At 43.6% G+C, this 19,143-nt stretch overlaps 2 protein-coding genes across 2 annotated transcripts; one reads left to right on the top strand and one right to left on the bottom strand.

Moving 5' to 3' along the window:
* Positions 1–2,135: 2,135 nt before the first annotated feature.
* LOC103731640 (beta-defensin 19-like) lies at positions 2,136–5,980 on the top strand. Its single transcript, XM_008830018.1, has 2 exons — positions 2,136–2,193; positions 5,787–5,980. The coding sequence occupies exons 1-2, from the start codon at positions 2,136–2,138 to the stop codon at positions 5,978–5,980; spliced, it is 252 nt and encodes an 83-aa protein (XP_008828240.1).
* A 6,243-nt stretch (positions 5,981–12,223) lies between these two features.
* Defb118 (defensin beta 118) lies at positions 12,224–17,865 on the bottom strand. Its single transcript, XM_008830026.2, has 2 exons — positions 17,793–17,865; positions 12,224–12,543 (listed from the first exon to the last, which is right to left on the bottom strand). The coding sequence occupies exons 1-2, from the start codon at positions 17,848–17,850 to the stop codon at positions 12,224–12,226; spliced, it is 378 nt and encodes a 125-aa protein (XP_008828248.1). The 5' UTR covers positions 17,851–17,865.
* Between the last annotated feature and the right edge of the window lie 1,278 nt (positions 17,866–19,143).

Consider the following 19,143-nt stretch of genomic DNA (forward strand, 5'->3'; position numbering starts at 1 on the left):
GAACCTTATTGGATATTTAACAACCACTCTTTGAGGCCTATACTAATCTGGTCAGAGGGATTTAAAGGACAGTTTTTGCTCCTTGCCCTCCAAGGTCAACTAAATTCCAGGGGACTATGGAACATCTCTTAAAATGTCCTGTAACTGTGGTGAGTCACCTGTCCTCTTGTTCAGGGAGGCCATGAAGACCCCACCAAATAGACTTGAACCAGTGTCCAGTCTACAAAGAAGAGGGTCAACTCAGAGGAAACATTTCCTCCATGCTTCCAAATGAAGCCAGCTATGGCCAAGCAGGACCTTTGACTTATCTTCACGTAGATGGAACTGGTGAAAGAAAGGAGCCAGGAGCTCCTCCAAAGCCCATGTGACCCCTGAGGAACAGATGCTCAAATGACCTTAAGTGTAAGAGTAAACTGATTTATTTCGGCCAACTGTATGTTCTTTAACACCCAAAAGGAAAGTATAACCAAAGAGTAAAGGGATCAGTATATTTAAAAGTTCAAGGGATTACGCTTCCCAGACATTAAGCTTAAGTCCATATAAAATGTTATTTAGACAATTATTTCTCATTGATGATTTTGTTCCTAATCAGAAAGTGCTGCTCAGATGTAAGATTCAAATCTTGGTCTCCAATACTGTAGCACCCACCTGTAGCTAAGGGAGACAACCTGCTATTATTCTAAAATGATGACTACATTTGTTTTCTCCCCCTATCTAGAAGCCTTTGAGAGGGAACTGACACTGATTCTAACCTCTCTAACAGCTATCAAAATGCTTGAAAGCAAATCCTGAATCCATCACTCTTGAGTCCAGCCTTGACAGACAAAAGAACAATGAGGAGGAACTCAATAGAGGGATGCATTTGGAAGCTCTCTTCAAGAAATTCCAAAGAACTCTGATATGAAATTTGAAATTTGCCCTGTTCTGACTTTTTTTCTGGTTCCCTGTCTGGAATTTGTAATGCTAACTACTCTTGACTTTACTTCTCCTTCACATCCCCTATTCACCAGTCAAGGGCTTTCTTTTCTCCCTACAGATAAGCGTTATGCAATTTGGGAGGCTTTTAGATAGACCCACTGAAGGGGTACTCCAATTGCTTCACCCTGCGTCCTTGTTCAGCATGGAAGAAGCCAGAGCAGTCTGCGTCCAGATTCCTTATCCACAAGCTGGGTAACCTCTTCAGAGGATGGTGTGATAAGAATAGGAGGTAGGAATTGGCTAGGCAGTTAGGGTAAAAAGACCCCAAAGAGAAGTAGCCAGTTTCTTGGCTAAACGTCAAAATGTCCTTGGGCCTCTTAGCAACGTACTCCATTCCTAAGGCCAAAAATGTGGAAAGTATTTGGGAGCTCTTATCTAATCCTTAAAAGATTTTAGGGTTACCTCTTCAGAGGGGGGATGTTAGAGTAGGAAAAAGTCCCATTAAAAAAAAAAAAAAAGAAGAAAGAGTACATGAAGTTATCAGAAAAAAAGTGATGGGGAGATATGGGAGGAGTTGGAGGGGAGGGAGTGAGCATGGATTTGATCAAAATACCTTATATGCATGTATGACATTCTCAATAAATTTTTTTTAAATGTTCCATAACCTCTCCAAACAGATCTACCAACCAGGGACTAAGTATTCAAATATGTGAGCCGCTGGGGGGGCATTTCCCATTCAAACCACCATGCCTCCCTTGGAGCTGGCATGTGAGTGTTCCATATCATCTGACAGGAAGGAGATACACGCCAAGACCTTTAAGTGGGAGATGTGGGCACGTTCAATATTTTGAATGACACACCCTTGCATGTGAAGTAAAGAGGAAAGCTGAGAACAAATAACTTGTTAAAGCTTGAATGTTTCTTGACCTGCATTCATGTGTTAATAAACTAATTAATCATGAGGAATTGGTTTTAATTCGCCTGCATCCTTCCCAGGAGGGAAACCAGTGCTGGCCAGTTTCCCACAATCTCATCTTGTGTGGTGCTGAGATTTCTGTTACACACTGTCCTTTGGTCTGGCTGACCTTGGACACATCCCCTGCTGTCCTAAGTCACTGCCCACAGCCCTGTTGATAAAAGGAGGCTCATCCTCCCTCAGGGAACACTGTCTCCATTCCCAGAAGTTCCACCACCACCTTCTCTCGGTCTTTCCAGCCATGAAAATTCTCCTTCTGCTTCTTGCCGTCTTTCTGGCAACTGAACCAGTGATGTCAGGTAACGTGCTTTCCCAGGAATCTGGGGTCCTGTCCTTGGGTTTCTCCTGTTGCCTCCCCAATTAGGGGAGGCCCACAAGTCTTTTCCCACCTCACGTAGCTTTGGTGGCTCCCCAGGATCTGTCATGCTGTCCTCTCTCTCTGAATCTTTTTTGGCTAAGTGGTGAGATGAAAGATGTTTGGGGGTGTCTGGCACCTTGGGGGTAGGGATGGGATTCTGGTGGGAGAGCTAAGGGTGAAGGATTGGGTTCTGTTTTTTTTTTCTTTTTTTCTTTTTTTTTTTTTAACAAAAGAAGCTTTGGTTGGGGACTTGTCTGGAGGACATAATGGGGGAGCACCCAGGGACTGGGATGACAGAAGGAGTATTAGCATGGCTTGGGACCTGGATTTCTAGATGACCTGGTGCAAGACGGGGAGAGAGTGGGCTTTGGTGGAGCTGGTGTTGGTGCTAGGCTGGGCTCAGTGCCTGATGGTGCAGGGTGCTTTAATTCAGCTTGGCCATGGGCAGCTGCTGGGCAATGGGGTTGGTGACTTGATTAGATTTGGGGTTGATTTAGAGTGAGGCCTCAGGGGAGCTTTGAGCTAGGCAAGGCTGGGTGTTGACCAGTCTTGAGTTTGAACTGGGTAAATATGAGGCCCAGGGGGATTAGGCGTTGGGCTGTGATTGGAGTTGAGGCTTGCTGAACTTCTGTCCCAAGGCCACGCTGTTGATAAGGAGCTGAGTCTGTTGTAAAGTGATGGAACCTCCTCTGTGCCCTAGTGGCAGATGGACATGCCTCTTTTTCAACAGTCTCGGACTCTACTAGGCGGGATCCTAATTCATACACATTGATTATGGAGTAAGGAGTGGGGAGTCGGGGACAGAAAGATAGAAAAGAGAGATTCTGAAAAGAACTTTCCTGAAAAACTTCACAGTAGAACAGTTATCTCCATTCCTTCCTTCCAATACCCTCCCACCTTTCCTGGGCCTGGGTCCAGCATGGCTGGCTCAGTGTGGCTCTGTTTCTCCTCTGCCCCCTGGCTCCCCACCCTGCCTCCTGTTGGGCAATATTAACATGTCTTAATGATTGCTCCTGTGCCCCAAAGATGAATGTTCGAAGGATGGACTTTGCTGATTTGTGTGCAAAGATGGTGAAGACAGCATCCTATGCTGCCAAAATCATAAGCTCTGCTGCGTCCCTAACTGTTACTTAACACTAGAGCCCGTAACCATTGATGGAGTCCTTGACTGGACTACTCCTACAATGTCCACATGAAATCCACAGGAAGAAGAAGAAATAAACCGTGGGTAGAGAGGCTGCTGTTTCACCCCCTTTTGTCTCCACACCTCATTAAAGCACACAGAATTGTTTTTTGTCTCCGTCAGTCATAATGGATTGGGGTGGGGCGATGGAAGGATGGCGTTAATAGGCAGTAGACAGAATTCATTAGAACTGGGGCTCAGTGATGGGGTGAGGGCTATGGTGTTGAAGATGTGCCTCACTTGGAAGCCCCTGGATGAGCTATTGAGGCAGGAGTGCACAGAGGGAACTTGGGGAAGGCACAGATTCAAAGGTATCACATCTGTCTAGACAGTTGGCCCACCCTGGGGGTGAATGGGCGAGGGGGTGGGCGGGGACTAAGTGGAGCTCGGCTCCTTGGATTTTGGGGGCATTGCCGCGTACCGCTCTTTTATGGATTTGTTTGCTCACTTATTCACCCCGAACTGCATCTTACCATTAGTAGACCCTGTCTATAAACCTATCAGGTCTTCAGCTTCTTCTCTTGGAAAACTCAAAGAACAGTGTTGTGTATCTCAGGGTTACCGTAAGAATAAATGGGACAGCACAGAACATGGTGGCCAGGACACAGCAAGCTCTCAATAAACACCACTTGCGGCTATCACTTGTTGATTTCTGCAGGCATTTGAAGGTGCTGTCCGTCTTCCCACTGTGTTAGCTCTGGCAGGGGCTGCGGAGGGACAGCAGTCTGCCTCATTTGAAAAGCTAAATTTGACATGGGAGGAGACTAAATCATGGGGAATTTAAGGTTTCTTATGGCAAATCACTAGGACTAGATCCTAGCCTTGGGGCATCATTTATGCACATTGTGGTTCACCTCTGAATTATGCTATTCACAATGAGGTCAGGGACTTGGGGTGCTCCATGAGGCATGATGCATCAAGACAGAAAGGAGCTCACACTGATGCGGGAAGAGAATCGTGCTGGAAAAAGAGAAGCCCCTTCTCATCCTGGTCCTATTCTGGCTTTCCTCTAAATTCCTCCCCATGGGGTGAGGAGTCACTGCAGGAAGAGGGATATACCTGCCCAGTGCCAGTAATGCCCTCCCTGCTTTTTGGTGTGTGCTTTGAGTGGTGGGGCCTGGCATTGCCTTCCAAAGCAGCTTGTGCCTGTTCCCAGGGACTACATGTGAGCCTCTTCCCAAGGTCCACCCTTGGGGCCTTCTGGGCTTGCTTCCCTAGGCAGGAGTGTCAAGTATGCTCTGTTTTCAGGGGTCATGGCACAGCGTGGTCCACAGCGGCACACGTGTGACTCCTCACAGCATGGGCAGAGCAGAGACTATGAGGGAAGAGTGCCGGGCTCAGGGCAGGCAGTCTGTCCTCATGCTGCCGTGTTTCTACGTGAACCTTGAGGGGCCCATGAAATTTGTAATTCTTATAGTCTAAGAAATTTATAATTCAGCTGATCATCACAAAAAGCTAGCTCAAAAAAGAAGATAGAACATATTTAACTTATCTTTTGCTGGCTTGATTTATTGCTTTTAAGTATTCAGACATGTCTGAGCCTTCATTTGTATTCTTCCCCAAGATTTTGATCTGATCTTTATAGGCTAATTCCCTTTCTCCAAACAGATCAGATTGGTTTCATAAACTGTCATTCTGTGAGTGTGCGTGCGTGTGTGTGTGGTCGTGCGTGTGCGTGCGCTCACCTATGTATGCTCCTATGGAGGCTAGAAGTTGATGCCAGGCTTCTATCCCTCTCTGCAGTACTTTTTTATTTTATTTATTTTATTTTATTATTTCATTTTATTGTGAGACAGGGTCTCTCTGTAGTCCTAGCTGGACTGGAACTCACTATGTAGACCAAGCTGGCCTTAAATCCACAGGGATCCACCTGTCTCTACCCCTGAGTGCTGGGATTAAGGGTGTACATCACCACACTTGGCTTGTTTCAGGTTTTAAACTAAGACCATTTATCTATTTTGAAAGGATTTTTGTGTAGGCTAAGAGCTATAGATCTAATTTTATTCTTCTGAAGATGGATACTTAGTTTTTCCAGCACTATTTGTTGAATAAACATTTTTTTCTCTCCTGGTATATATTTTTGACCTCTTTGTACATCATCAGATGTCCATAGCTGTGTGGGTGTGTTTCTGGTTCCTCTATTCTGTTCCATTGGTCTATCTGTCTGCTGCATTGTCTTTGTCACTGTAATGTCCAGAGCTCTAAACTGTACTTAGCAGAAGAAACAGAAGGCATTTCCTGTGTTTTTCCTGACTGTCCTGCTGTCAACCTTTAGGTTTTTACTATGCTTCGGACTCCTCTGATCTATGTCATTGGTAAGCAGATATTATTTTCTTTATTGTCTTGGCTAGGAAGACATTCTCTCCTTCAGTGCATGGGTGACAGAGGAGTCTGCAGATCTTCCTGCAAAAAGGGTGAGCAGCCGTACTTCTACTGCAGAACTTCTCAGCCATGCTGCCTCCAGTCCTACGTGAGGATAAGCCTTACCAGCACAGAAGAAGACACCAACTGGTCTTATGAGAATCAATGGCCCAAAATACCTTGAACGCTGGTGATCACCACCCACCGGCTTCCTGGGAACCCACACCTGCTGTCCACCCTCCTCATTAAAATCTGTGCATCTGCTGTGCTTGTTTGCTTGTGCTTTATCTACTGTAGATACAGTGAGACTGGGTTTCTACATGGTCAGATATCTGTCCTGTTCCAGATGCAACCCTGTGAGAGAAGAGTCAGAGCACCCAACTGAGTTTAGAGAGGGATATGACCAGTCATTCAAGATGGGAGGGGAATGCAGTAGAGACCAGTCAGGGAAGGTTGAAGGATTTAGGCTGAGTCATGACATTCTATGACATGTAAGACTCACAGGGGGACCAGGCCAGGTAGGATGGGATGGGTGTGTAGGGCAGGAGGCAGAAGTCTGGAAGACATGTTTGGCCAAGCATGGAAAAGCTTCCAGATAGCATAGCTGTGATGTGAAATAAGCTGTCTTGTCAAGGTTTCAAGTTGTGAGATTGGGATCTACTCAGTGATAGCCAGAAACTATTATTGTTGTGCGTGTACATGATGTACGCACACCATTATGTGCATATGGCAGTCAGAGGACAAATTTATGGAGTTGGTTCTCTCCTTCCACCTTTACATGGGTGTCCGGGATAGAACTTGGGTCACTAGGCTTGCAGGGCAAGTGTCTTTACCTCCAGAGCCACCTCGCCAGTCCCAGCACTTACTTTTTATATCTTCCCACTAATATCTTATTTCTCCCTCTTTAATTCTAATAACTGTCAACAGGAGAGCAGCTACCCATGACTGTATCCTTGTCTGACTGTTCCCAACTCATCACAGTCTGCTCTTATGTTGCTTGTTCTACAGAGCTGACTCTGTCCAAGTCACTGTTAGTCCACTACTTTGAAAGTTCTAGGATTTTGCCTCTGGACAGAAAATCTACCATTACAGTGTGTTATACCATTGGAATGCATCCTCCTGGCTTTAGCTGTTTTTTCCTCCACTGTCTAGGGGTGTCCCCTTCTGTCATCTGGTCCGTTGCTATCCTCCGGGGTTACTCATCTTTATTGAGAATTTAAACCTCTCCACATTCCTAGAAAAAGGCTTATGATAGTTCTACAACCATGCTAATAAGTAAATACCTTGCAATGTTTTCAGGCTTTCTCACTGATCGATAACATGTTTCTTGAGTGAACATATCTCTGAAAATAAGTTGCCCATGGCAGCATTATGCTTTGGAATGACTTTCCAACAGGCTCTGAGTTCACCTCAGCACACACACTGTCAAGGACTCATTCCCACTTTTGGAATCAACACAATCTCCCCAAGGCTACAGAAGCTCGGCACTTCACTTATTGACTCTGTGTCTGCTCAGTATCGCTCACCTGTGTGTAAAGGAATTACCATTTGAGGGTTTGGGTCATAACACGGAATGATGGCTTCATCCTCTGACCATAATCTGCTTTTCCCTTTCCTTCAGTCCCCTCATACAACAATGGTTATGATCCAGAGAAAAGTGCTGGTTCCAGTAGATTTCAGTTTCAGGAAGAATATTGAACTCAACTGACCTTAGCGGTGAAAATACTTTTTAAAAAACTTTAGTTAAAATATACAACAAAATTTCTTAAGCACCCTAGACCTTAAAAGCAAGGCTTTTAGGAAGGCTTTTTTTTTTTTTTTTTTTAAGAATTAAGGCTAAATGGGAAGAAAGTCTCTACTGAAGGCAGAAGCTGGCCTTTGTCTCAGAGGCATTGTGCTGACCCAGATGAACTTGATCTTTGGATGTCATGGTTTTGGTAAAGTTAAGTAAGGGTAGGCAGAAGAGAGGAGATCATGCCAACGGTATCAAAAAAAAAAAAATGTGAGTTTATCTGGGTATTTACCGAAAGGACAACATGAGTTGACATGTCACAGAGATACTTAATTTCAGTTTGTTGCAGCACTGTTTACAATAACTAAGCTGTGGCGCCAACAATCTATGTGTTCACAACTGAGAAATGTGTGTGTGTAATGGAATTTTTTCAGCCATAAAGAACAAAGTTGCCAGGCATAGTGGTACACGCCTTTAATCCCAGCACTCAAGAGGGAGATGCATGCAGATCTTTATGAGTTCCAGGCTATGGGGAGACCGCGTCTCAAAAACAAACAAAAAGAGCCCAGTTTCATCATTTATAGGAAAGCAGATGCAACTGTAAATAATGATATTAAGTGAATTAAGCCAGTTAATCTTATATGGATTCTTGACTCCATGCATGTGTACATACAACATAAAAGCGGAAATAGAAATGTTTAGGGGAATAAAGGGAAGTAAAGGGAGGGAAAGAAGAAGAAAGAGAAGCCAGAGGACCATGGGGGAAAGGCTCAGCCTGCAATTTGTACTTGTGTGAACATGTCCTCATGTAACACAGTACTATGTACAATGACCATACATGAGGAAAAAATTAAAATGTGAGTCTAGTGAGAGATCCTCCATACATGTTAGCCCCAAATGAGTTACCTCTGCTGAGTGTAGGGGTAAACTAGAGGCGTGTTCCTTGCTCCATACTGGAGGTCCTCAAGGAAAATCACCTGGTTTGGAACATGGTACTCAACATATAATAATTTCCACTGAGAACTTACAACCTCAAACTGACCCTCATAGGAATCTGGGTGGTCTGAAAAAAAGCCAACCTGGTGTGTATCTTGAATCTGACCCAAGGCTTCCAGTACTAAAGATTTCTGGCAGAAACAAATGAAAAGTCAAAATTTGATCAATTTATTCAGGTAAAGTTCCAAGAAGAAAGAACAGATTGGAGCTTCTACTTGTAAACTACAACAAGGAAAGAGGGAAGCCAGCAGAGGCCGGAGTCCCAGACGAGGACTTCCAGGCATCAGAACTTTCAGTAGTAACAAGCATCTTCAAGAAATTAATTTATGATACCTATGTTTCCCACCATGACTTTTGTCTTCTCTACCCCTGGAACAACAAAATCAGGACTGTGAAGAAACATTCCAGTGTTAGGTGGTGTGATGGTTGGCTTTCATTATCAGCTTGACACAACCTAGCGTCTCCTGGGAAGAGGGAACCTCAGTTGAGGAATTTTCTCCATCAGACTGACCTGTGGGCATGTCTGTGGGGTATTTTCTTGACTGATAATTGATGTATCTGGGGATTAGCCCACTGCGGGCAGTGCCATCTCTGGGCAGATGGTTCTGGGTTGTAAGTAAAAAGTAGCTGAGCAAGTCGGAGGAAACAAGCCAGGAAGCAGCCTTCTTCTGTGGTCTCTCTATTCCCGCCTCCAGGTTCCTGCTGAGCCCCTGCTCTGGCCTCCCTTGGTGATGGACTACAGAATGGGGGGAGGATGGAGTTAATGGAGGCACTCTGACTAGGGAGGGAGGGAGGAGGGAAGCCGGATGGGAGAAAAAAGAGTGGAGATGAGTGAATCTTAGGGGCAGGAAACCTAGAGGAGAAAGTGATGCCCTAGAGACCCTACGAGAAATGCACATGGAGTGTCTGAACATTAATGCATATGTGTACCTGGGAGCTGTTTGACAGGCTGTGCAGTGCCAGACAGAAGAGACCTCCCTTAGAATGATAAGCATGCCATATAGCACTCATCAAAGAAGCTTGTTTTTGCATCAGATGGAAGCTACTGCAGAGTTGCACATCTGGTCAGGCACAGACAGCATATGTCTGGGAGATGCCCAGTGCTAGGTGACACATCTGCAGTCAAATCACTACAACTAAGGCCCATGTAACATAGTGGAATAAGGGGTAGAGAGAGGGCTAACGCACCCCACAACCCTCACCAGTGAGGCTCCCTTGTACATCAGAGTGTGATGCACACAGAAGACCACATTTGGTCAAGTTTTGGAGACTAAGAGATCGCAGAGTAGGATGGGACTTCTATACGGAACTTCACCCACCCACGGGTCAGGGACCATTGCAGAAGAGGAGGTGGAAAGATTGTAAGAGCCAGGGCTGGTTCATGAACACAGGAAGGTGGAGGCCTCTAGGTCACTAGAGGCTTGCTCATGTGAGCCTGTGGCAGCAGTGGCACTGAGCTTGGGACCAATGTCAGCTCAATTAAACAAGGGCCCAAAGGGAGGTGAGAAATAGGTGTCAGGCCAGTACTAGATTGAGAATTATTTGAGACTGATTGCTGCTGGGTAAGGGAGAGTATGACTTATGTATGACCACTGGATGGGCTGACTAGACTCCAGTGGATGAATTTATACAGAAGGACACTTGGGTATAAACACCTGAATGAATAAGACTCAGCATGTATGGCAGAGTGCATAAAGTTCAGTGCGGGGAGAGGGGGAGGCATGGATGGTCGAGAGGGGTCTGGATTTGAGTGGGAAATGTATGAAATTTAAAAAGCTCAATAAAAAAAAGATGAAATAAACTCTTTCCTCCCCAAGTTGGTTTTGGTCATGGTATTTGTCACAAAGAAAGGAAGCTAGAACAGCATGTCTGGCTGGGAGGTGGGGGGTGGATTTCCTTAACTAAGTGAACTGAGGACGGAAGACCCACCCTGAATGTAGGTAGCACCATTTCATGGTCTGGGCTCTGAACCCTGTAAGAGTGAGCATAAGCAAGTGAGCCAGCAAGCAAGTGAGAGAGCACACGTGCATCCATTTCTCTCTGCTCTCGACTCTGGAAGTGATTTGACAGGGTGTTCGAAGTTCCAGCTGCCTTGACCTCTCTGCTCTCATGGACTGGAGCCTGGAACTGTTGAGCCTCTTCCTCCCATACGTTACTTGAGGTCAGGGTATTTCATCCTAGCAATAGAAATCAAACCAGAGCAGGGTGGAAATGCTACGTTCAGGCCTGGGAGGGCGGGGGCAATGGTTACTGCCTGTGTATACACTCCTGTTGTCTCTTCATCATACACTAATAGCACCATGAGAGGTTTCTATGGCTACCTAACAAGGAGGGGGGGTTGTAGAGTGGCCTGTGTGATATGCTCAGACCAACCACAAGTGCTGCATTAGATTCTGATACAGACAACCTGAAAGACAATGATTGAGGGACACCCTTCTAGGAGAAGGGAGGATCTAAGCTATAGATCTGCAATAATTCATAGGTAGTGGAAATGAAGTTGGGTGGATGTTCAGGGACTTGGAAAGAGCAAAGTTAGAAGTTTCTAGTAGAGAGATGTGTAGTAGTGATGTGGATAAACCTCTCTGGAGGGGCGCAGGGTGTGGAGATATTTTTACACTATCAGGAGACAAAGTTCTCAGTAACCAAATGACAGTGACCCATCCTCCCTGCTATGGTTGGGAGACTGCACATACCCTTGGATGTTCCTGTGTGATCAAGGAAATGGGCCTATGAAGCCAGTTGTTCAACTGCTTCTACTTCAGCTCTTAAGTGACTAGAAAGGAGTCCTCAGAGCTCACACCTGAGCCAGCTAGCTTCCTACAGTGAGAGCTAAAACAGAGCTCCAGGGCCAAGCTCAGTAGGTGATTAGAGGTATATCTGTTGTTAAAGCAAGCCTTTTGATATCCCAATAGGTAGTGTTATAAATGTAAAAAATTAGAATTCTGATTTTATTCACTTAGGCTGAAGGGAAAGCTAACATGAGGGATTGCTGTGATATCCCCCAAACTCTTATCAGAAAGACAGAAAGACAGGAAGAACCCCAGTGTTGGAATCCTTACCTATGCGATTCAGCCTGTAATACATCAGTAGCTGTCCTAGTTTGTCTCTTCATTGCTGTGACAAAACACTCTGACCACTACCAACTTGGGAAGGAAAGGAAAGGGTTTATTTATCTTACATCTCCCGGGTTACAGTTCATCAGAGAGCCCAAGGCAGGAACTCAAGGCAGGAATCTGGAGACAGGAGCTGGAGCACAGGCCATGGATGATCACTGCTTACTGGCTTGCTCCCCTGGCCCCCGTTCAGTCTGCTTTCTTATGCACCACAGGCCTCCCTGCCCAGGGGTGGCACCACCCACAGTGGCCTGGGCCCTCCCACATCACTCAACAATCAAGAAGGTGCCCTATGGACATAGACAATTGAGGCTCCCTCGACCCAGGTGTGTCAAGTTGACACTAAAGCTGACCAGCACAGCAGCCAACATGGAACACTGAAAACAGCTTAAATCTTGTGGCAATCACTCCACATTTCAAGAGCATCAGAGATTTTATCATTGGAAACATTAGACTTCTTTATACAGCCATTTTTATCTAGAATTACACAATTGTTGTGGGGATGAGGGTGGATCACAGGTATTTTCAGTGCCTTATCTTTGTGACATAGTTCATCAATCTCAGGACATGGGTGGCATTTGAGAAGTCATGTGCTTTGATAAACCTCAGGGACAGAGGTCTCCAGCTCCCTGTTAGGTTCTTTCTTCACAAAATCATCTCTTATTTGCGAGTAGTCTACAGTCAGATTTGTTTGAAGCATATCCATAAAGTCTGAGGACAGATCATACACAATTGTGGGAACTGACTTAGTGACCTGATTGTTGGAGGCCTCTTGACTGTAACCTTTGGTGTCTGGAACACAGCAGATGCGATGATTTTTACAGGCTTCCTGGATCACTTTGCCATCTTTGCAGTTTTTCCTGCAGTGCCCCGATCTGTTCAAGCATTTTTTCTCACCGCTATAAGCTAAATAATCAAAGGAAAGACCACTGGTTTTAGGTGCTTTCCATATGACCCACAAATAACTCTGAAGATCATAATAAGATTACAGCCAAGGCCTGATAATGCCATGTTCTCAATGTACCTGCTCCTGGTGTCCTAGCTACCTACGTTCAGCTTTTCTGAAAGTGTGATAGATCGTATCATCAAAGAAAGGAAACTTGCTAGTCAAAAGGAGTTGAGGGCAGTCACAATGATGCTCCTTGGGTCTGTGTCAAGCCATTCACATCAAGAAATTCACCTGGGGCTGGTGAGATGGTTCAGTGAGTCAGCACAACTTGCTGCCAAGCCTGAGGGATATGAATTCAATCCCTGGGCCCTATGTGGTGGAAGGAGAGACTGATTCTCCCCAGTTTTCCTCTATGCTGTGTCACACATGTGCTCTCTCCTCCCTTAATAAATAATATAAAAGTTATATTAAAAAATTCACCTGGTTACTGTGATTGAGTTATTTGCATTGGCTGAATGCTTGAACACATTCTACCGCAAAATATATTCATTCGTGTGCACATAGAAAATACATTTGTTGTTGTTTAAAGACTAACTAAAATGAATAGGCTGGGTAGTACACACCTTTAATTCTAGTACTAGAAAGGCAGAGGCAGGTGGATCTCTGAGAGATTGAGGTCAGGCTGGTCTCCATAGTCACTTCCACTGGAAGCTTAGACTGGTACAGGTATTCCTGTGAGAGGATTCACTCATCAGGGTATAAGCTCTGATGTACACAAAACACCTATGTAGGTATTGCTGAAAGACCAACCCTGTCCAGGTGGGATAGCACGTGCCTGCTTTTCTAACAAATTTCTGGGGTATGTCAATATTTCTAGTCCATAGACTACACTTTCCATATCAAGGTATTGGGTTATTAAAAAAAATATCCCAGTAAGCCCCATGGGCTCAACATCAATAAAAGCAATAAAATGCAATACAATTAGGATCAAATACGTTTTTATATTTGGAAGTTAAATGATACGATAATGAATAAAACTTCAGTGAGGAGAGGAGAATGCCAAATAGTCACAAGTACTGAAGTCAGAGGGTTCTGGAAAAACTGGTCAGAGGGAAAGGGATAATGAAAATAATGAAAATGGGGGCATAGAAGGGGCTGGAGAGATGGCTCAGTGGTTAAGAGCACTGACTGCTCTTGCAGAGGACCTGGGTTTGATTCCCAGCACCCACACAGTGGCTACGAACCGTCCTTAACTCCAGTTCCAGGGGAATACGAAGCCGTCTTCTGACTTCCATGGCATGGCACGACACGGGTGCACTCACATGCAAGCAATACATTCATACACATAAAATAAAAATAATAAAGTATTTTTAAATGGGGGACTAGAAATAGGACATGCTAAAAATGACAGATGTGATCACTCACAAGTGCATACTACCAAGATGGAAAAGCTAGATGGAATAGGTAAAGTCTTTAAAAAAAATTCTAGGGAAGGTGTATGAGGGAAAAAGTAGCATTAATTAATTAGCAAGTGTCAGGAAGTTGAAATATTAGTGAAAGACTAGTCTTCAGTCTGGAGTGATTTTGTTTTTCAAATTTTGGTAAGAAGACACATAAGATAAAAGTTATCATCTTAACTAGTTGTGGCATTAGGTACATTCACACCATGTTACCATCACTGCTGTTTGTTCTCAGAACTCTTCCAGAACTTTAGTTCTGCACCATCTTACAGTAAACTTCCATTTCTCTCACCCTAGACCCCAGTCTCCACATGCCTGACTGTATCACCTGAGTGGAAAATTGTCCATTATTTTTCCTTTTGTCACTGGCTTATTTCACCAAGTATAATGTCTTCAAGAGTCATTTATAGTAATATGTGTCGGAATTTCCTTTCCCTCTCAGCTTGAATGATTCTGTGCTTCATGTGCACTAATTTCATTTATCCATCAGCCACTGATGGCATCTGGGTTGTTTTCACCTTTTGGCTATTGTGAATAATGCTGTTATATAGGTGAACTCAAGGGTGAGTTCTACTATGTCACGGGAGACTTAAGTATTACTTTGTACTGAAGTATAAAATGTTCCAGAAAATAGAAAACAAAAGAAGTTACTTGGCTCATTTTATGAGGCTTGTATCATTTTTTATCTAAAACCAGAAAGTTGTAGATATATTTTCTTTACAAATATAGATTTTAAAAATGCAAAAAAATTAGTCAACTGAATTCAACAATATGTTAATACATCATCATCAAGGAGGATTCAACCTGAAATGCAAAATAGCAACCAACATTAGAAAATCTACCACTGAAATTTACCAATTCTTGTAGAATTAAGGAGGTAAGAAATATAATTATCTAAATACAGAAAAGTGATTTAATAAAATTTACTGCTTGTTTATAATGAAACTCTAGGCAAAGAAAAGATAGATTTTCCTTAATTTAATGAAAGGTTGTATATCAAATTCCAGAGCTAACATTATCTGATGGAGAAAATTTAATTCCTACTGTGACTAGGAAAACAAAAATACTATCTATTATCCATGATTACCTAAATAAAACTAGTGGACTGTGTCAATGTTAAGAGGGAAACAAAATAAAAATGTAAGGATTGGAAGTCGTGATAAAATTGCCATTCATTATAGCAGCTATGGTTATAACATAAAATAGAATCAAATAAACTATTATAATTAGTAACAGTTAGGTCAGGTGTGATATGAATTTACAAGAACCAGTAGTACTTCCTACATGCACTAAGTAGAGAATGTAATTAAATATAGCACAAGTTACGAAAGAGCTTCTAAATTAAGACTCCATAAGACTTCTGAGGGGCATATATGAAAACTCTAACAGAAGATGTGACCTTGGGCAGGGTGACTTTATTATTATGAGGATTTATTTCCCCTCAATGTAATCCATAGTTTTAGTATAATTCTATTCAAAATCCTGGTGGGAATTTTGAGAGACAACAATTTTACCTTAAATTTATAATAAAAAATGACCACTGATAATTGAGATTACCTTTTTTAAAAAGTAAAAACAGTTTGCCCTTCCTTGACAGCAACTCACAATAAGCCATGATATTATGACAAATATGGTATTGTCAAAGGAATAAATAGCCCAAGAGGACAGAATGGATGGAGCGTTGAGATACACACAGTAACAATGGCATCATGAATCAAGGGAGAAGCATAAACTAGTTAGCAAGCTGTGCTTAGAAAACCAGCTCACTTTTCAAAATAATAAAGTGGATCCGTTCATCACATCTGGAGCCTTAAAGGTCTACACATAAGGAAGAGAGACAATGTTTTAAAGGGTTGGGACTCTTGGTGGACCCAGTGAATGGATCCACACTGAAGGACATTGGGGGGGGCACAAATCATACTCCATAGGCCAGAAGATTATTTCAGAGAGTCCCTTTGGGTGTAAAAATTAGGCAAGAACTTCTTTAGTGAAACGACCAGGCACAATGCACAAGAAAAACAGAAAACAACAACAACAACAACAAAAAAACATGACTGAAGTTTTAAGACCAGAATTAGATGCTCCTCTCTCATGGAGGGCTTATCATGGGCAAAGTCTATAGACAAAGAGACGACAGGCTGAGGGCAGCAAAGTTGGCCTGGGTGCATTACCACAAATAGATTAAAAAAAAAACACATTACAGAATCCAGCTTTCTAGGAGAACACGAAAGGGTAGAAAATGTCGGCTAACAGAAGCAGTCACTTGTTGACTTTTTACGTCTACTGAAACATTCAACAATTATTTGCTGAGTGTACCAGGCATTGCCCAAGATGCAAGAGGTTGTGTTTGTTAAACAAGTAGCCCAAACTTCCTGTTCTCATGGATAGTTTAGATTTTCAAGAGGCCTTAAATAAGACAGTAAGAGAAGAAAGTTATAAATGACTTATGTTTAGTAATGACAGTGATAAGCATCTTGGGGAGAAGTAAAGTGGATGTGCTGGCAGAGGTATGTGATCAGCAGGAAAGTGGAGAAGACTTTGCTGAGAAGAAGTGAGAGGTGAGCGTGATGGGCTGATTTTTGTTTTTCTTCCTTAAACATGAGGGCCATCCAGGACAAAGCTTTCATGCCCCTTTCATCGCCCCAACTCTGCACCCCAGGGTATGTAATGCTCCCTTTTTGGAGCCACACGCGCTCTGCGTTTCTAGGCTCCATGGACGGCTTTTACAAAAGTCTTTCCCATTTCTCTTTCCTAGTCTTGCTATCCCCATCAGAACTCAGGGCAGCACAACTGGTCCTGTATGAATCCCAAAGAGCTGTGCCTGGTTCTGCCTTTCATTGCAACAAAAAACTCTGAAGCCTGGCAGAAACTGCTGGTGATGTCCTGAAAGACAGATAAGGGAAGAACTAATGAGAGAAAAATTTAAACTTACCTTTAACCTCATTGTTTCTCTTCTTGGAGTCTCTACTAGATAAATCCTTGATTAAATAGGTAAATACATTTGCATATTCATGTTCATTGATGTGTTGTTAAGGAATGCTCTCAACAACTTTATATAAATCTATGGTTTTTTTAAAATCAGAGCAGAATTCTATAAATCTGTAAAGAATGAGGCAGATGTCTAGATGGGGGACATGGGAAGATGGCCACAAAATAGTAAATGAAATCAGAATGCTGTGTGACCATGGTGATAGTATATATAGGTATTATATGAAACAGAACCACCTGGGTCATTTTCACATGAATTTTATCATATACTGAAATGTGTCTGGAATGCCAAAAGCAGGGAGAGAAAACAGGTCCCCAGCAGTGAGCGGAACTCTGGTCATGCCCTTAGATCTATTTTAAAAAGCAGTGGTTACCAAATTTGGGACTTCCATTGTAGAAGGCAGAAGAAAAGCCAGCTCTACCCACCCCACAACAGCTCTGCACACATTTTGTTTGCCAAATTCTAGAATATGAGAAAACCAGAGGGTCTCACTGCAAGTCGCAGCAAGACTTATGGCCAAGAAGCCACAGGCTGTGGATTTTGGGAAGCATTTTTGAGAGCTGCATAAGCTGTAAAGAGGGTTGAGGTAGATGAACCTCTCTCCTGCCTAGTGGAAACCTGGAAGCAAGGTCTCTGGGTGTCTGGACTGCCTAGAGGATTACCTGTCCTGCTCCACCTTCTGCCCCTGCCAGGGATGTGGTCTCAATGAGGAAAGTGTGGAGCTGGTTGGGTTGGAGAGAACAGCCCCAAACTGGACTTCCATAGGTCAGACCCCATTATCCCTTCAACTTTTGTAGCTTCCCGGGGTTCTGATTACCTGGGATCACTTCGGGTAGAAAAGCAAGGACAGGAAGAGCCAGCAGAAGAAGTCTCATGGCTCTTGGGAAGTAGGAGATAGTAGATCCAGGAATCTAGAACATTGGGTCCATCATGAATCTGTTCAAGAGTTTTATTAACCTCTCTGTGGTGGGGGGCAGAGGGATGAGCATTGAACCAGAGAGAGATGTGAAAAAATGTACCTGTTGGGGAACCCTGCTGTTAAGGTCCACTTCTTTCTCAGCAGGGGCTTCCTGCCTGACTTATCTGGAAAGTGCCTCTAAGCACTGATGCCTGGCCTTATTTGGAACATGACCTTTGGCATAGTTACCTGCAATAAAACTGCCCCCAGGTTTTTTCTATATAATAATTAGGCATTGCCCTATAGCCAGATGATAGGATTCCCCTACCACATGTAAATAAAACATACTATGAGCACCTATCAGCTGAAGCTTTGGCTGCTGCCTCCACCCTATATTTTCCCTGACCCCCACTGAATAAATGGAGCTGTATCACTGAATCTGACTCTCCAGAAGGTCTTTTCCGTCATGCTCACTGGCTGTCCTGACCCAGTTTGTCGATTCTGCTCCCTTTGTTCTTGTGGGTTGGTGGCCAATGGCCCATGAGGGGAGGGAGAGACCCACACATACCCATGCAAAACATCAATTGGCTGCCTGGGGTATGGATTGAACAACTGATCCTGGCCCTGGGAGAACACACAGAGACTTGCAAGTTACAGGCTTTGAGGAAGTGTCTGGGAGTTTGGAGAGTGAGAACTCATACTAGTCCTCCCTCCTTGGCTGCCACAAACCTTTTGGCAGGGCCCTGCCTTTGTGCACAGTCCCTCCCACTCTAACCTAAGCCTGCATTCAAGCTCTCCTTCTATCCATATATCTTTATGTTGGACTGAGATTTCTATGAGCAGGGAGAAAACTTTTCTTTGTTGAATGCCCCTCCCCACAAGGCACAAAGCATGTTCTTAGTTCAGTTTTATGGAAATGAAAGGTAATGAACACACGTTCATTATAGAAGCCAAAGTTCTCACCTAAGTTCTTAGAGAGAAAATAACTTGCCTGAGATCATAAAGTTGACTTACAGTAGAGTTTGGGAGGAATTCATGTATAGCATAAATCCACTAGGTTGCTATGGGATGCCACCCCATGGTCATCAAGAATGCTCCCCAGCAAAGGCACTAGGAGAGACTCTTTGGATGTTACTTTTGGGGCCACTGGAGGTTTGAGCATTATTTGTAAAGATCCCATCATTTAGATAAAACTTTGGGATACAGAGTCAGCCTAGTCTCACATTCCCTTGGCCACATTCCACACTGACTCCTGTTTACTGGGTCATAA

This window comes from Nannospalax galili, unplaced genomic scaffold, assembly GCF_000622305.1.
Source record: "Nannospalax galili isolate Female #2095 unplaced genomic scaffold, S.galili_v1.0 scaffold1174, whole genome shotgun sequence".
NCBI classification, from domain to species: Eukaryota; Metazoa; Chordata; class Mammalia; order Rodentia; family Spalacidae; genus Nannospalax; species Nannospalax galili.